This window comes from Schistosoma haematobium, chromosome 4, assembly GCF_000699445.3.
Source record: "Schistosoma haematobium chromosome 4, whole genome shotgun sequence".
NCBI classification, from domain to species: domain Eukaryota; kingdom Metazoa; phylum Platyhelminthes; class Trematoda; order Strigeidida; family Schistosomatidae; genus Schistosoma; species Schistosoma haematobium.
In genome coordinates, this window is record NC_067199.1 from 33,029,037 (window position 1) to 33,031,784 (window position 2,748).

At 29.8% G+C, this 2,748-nt stretch overlaps 1 protein-coding gene across 1 annotated transcript; it reads right to left on the reverse strand.

Annotated features, from left to right (window-relative positions):
- Positions 1 to 1,045: 1,045 nt before the first annotated feature.
- GYC88E_3 (Soluble guanylate cyclase 88E) lies at positions 1,046 to 2,748 on the reverse strand (the record flags this gene model as incomplete). The annotated part of the gene is made up of 2 exons (XM_012936306.1): positions 1,046 to 1,135; positions 2,260 to 2,748. 2 exons carry the CDS (start codon positions 2,746 to 2,748, stop codon positions 1,046 to 1,048), a joined length of 579 nt encoding a protein of 192 aa, XP_012791760.1.

Genomic DNA, 2,748 nt, shown 5'->3' on the forward strand with positions numbered 1-2,748 from the left:
TAATCCGAAGACTTACTTCTACTTGAAGTAGACACTGACAATATTTTTTTCAGAACGACAACAAAATGTGCACACTTAAATCATCCAGCTCGAAAACCTCATCACCACCAATAGTAATACCTTGGACTACAGATCTTCTATATTATTCTATCCAAATGTTAATCCAATTTTGTCAACAATTTATACATTAGTTCTGTCACCATGGAGCTGATTTCGATCAGGGAATTTTTAAAAATCATAGAACGAAGAACAGCCATTTTATCATAATTCGAAGACTTCTTAGAAAAAAGCATTATTACCACGTAATTTGCTATTTTTTCTCGACCTTTGCTATATCAGTAGTTATTCTGTCATATATAAAGTCACTTGGCTGTTTCCACTTACAAATTAGCTGTTAGTCATATCAGTTGTAGCATAACTTCTTAAATCTATTACACTGACAAAATGATTTCCAATAACATTATTATAATTTTATCACAAACGGAAACAAGACAAGAGACTTCTGAATGCAACAGTGTATAGATGATCATTTTGTCAGATTGCAACCGTTTCAAACTTTAAAGAGAATCATTCAAGACGTTCAGTATGTATACGAAACAAAACACTTGAATCTGCGTTTATAATAGATTAGTTAATAAGTGTTTTCAGTTCTGTCAACTCACTGATATAATCCAAGGTTAGTATTATTATAGTGGACTCATTTTTCTAAACCCAATCCACAATAAATTATTAGTTTGTAGCTTTTCATCGTGAGTGATGAACATCTACTAGTAGTAATCAATACTTAATGCTTAGTGGGTTACTTCAATTCAATGTTTTAAAGACTCAGAGTAAATATGTGATTAGTGGTATAAATATTACGCCTTAACCGTGAAGCATAAAAACCCTGAGTAGGTCGTAAGCACGTACTACTGAGGACTTTCAAGCTAGAACAAAACAGCTTTCAAATGCTTCCTAATTCTCATTCATTACATAGTTCATATCAATCTATGAAGAGTACCAACTTTAATCTTGTGACTATTTCTTATTCATAAACAATACTAGTTTATACAATTACACACGATAATCGATATTGTTTAGACTGACCACTTAACTCTAATAAAAATGGTTGTGAAGTAAAAAACACGTTCTTTAACTGTAAATACATAAAATATGGTAAAATTTACTTTGAGCACTATAACATCAAGAGTCTCATCCAAATACTTTCGAACACACATATACATACTAGAACTTATGACTAAAAAGCTCTATCAAGATATTCAACTCAATATACATCAGATACCAAGAAAAATTGATTTACTTTAGTTTTAAATTTCAAAAACAAGATAATACGAATCCTTACTGATATCTTCCTACCCATTAAACAAATTAATAGTTATCTGGACTCAATACCTCAGTGGATAATACTCTGACGTTCAAAGCTAATGGTAATGAGTGAGAGTCTCAGTGTTAGTATCAATATTAGGACATGAAGACATTCTAATAATTATTCTCAGATGGGACAAAATCTGAGTCCCGGATTGCACCTTATACCACATTCAATATATATACAGCTATTCAGTGCTATCAGGTTCGTAATATTGTTTTTTATTTTATATGAATAATAAATATGAACTTTTTTCAAAATAATAAGTGTATTGAGCTTAGAAACGATAGTGAAAACGAAATTTCGTATTATCCTAGTAAGTTTGTGAAAGTTATTTTTAAGAATTGTTTAGCTGAATTAAGTCTTTGATGAAAACTATGAACTTTTACGAAACCCACCCCTCAAATAAAAAGAATAATAACCAAATATTCGTTGTTGACTGAATTTGTAACAGAATTCATGAAATTCCAGCTGAACGTCATTACACATGAAGTTAACTAAGTTTAAAGTGAAACTGTAACGCTAACAGATACTACTAAATGTGGACCATAATATACCAAAGAATGGAAAAAAATATTGAAAATGTACTGTAAAGCTATCACACTAACTGTGATACTTGAAAGTTATCAGCTAAATACTCGATGAGTTAATGATTGAGAAGTTCCAAATTACAAAGAAACAGCTGGTACTTCAGGAATGATGTCAGCTCATGACAAAAAAACTAACTTTAAATCCAGGTGAAGAAAATTATCGAAATTGAAAGTGTTAATCTTGGATTTAAACTAACAACCTCCAGTTACTTATATACACAAACCAGTATATTAATAGAAGTTATTTAAGTTTAAATAAATTATTCAGCTGTTATTGTTTTTATCGTTCATAAAATGACTTACTTCAACTTTCATTTCTTTTGAATATAAAACTCTTGATAATTCAGTCATCCATCCACAAAAAAATGGTACAAATCCAATACGATGTGAACGATATTGTAATGTAATACCTGTTCTACTTTCATTTACACAAAAAAATGATGGTGGACGAATTTTTGGATAACTTGATCTTAGAAATTCATGAAGATTATCTAAACCATTTAAAAAATCACGTAATTCTCTACCAAGTACACGTAATATACCTTGATAACCTTTACCACCAACATATTCAACAAATGATATACCCATACCAAATTTAATTTCATCTTCAGGTATATCTAATAATTTTGAACTAGTTTGAAATAAATTCGGTAATAATGCTTCATCATAAACTTTACGTGTTTCAAATTGAATCTCAGGCGAATTAGCTTGATTACATATTTCAATCCATAATTCTGTAGACCATTTAGTAATAATAAAATTACGTAATCCTTCTAACAATAAACCATACAT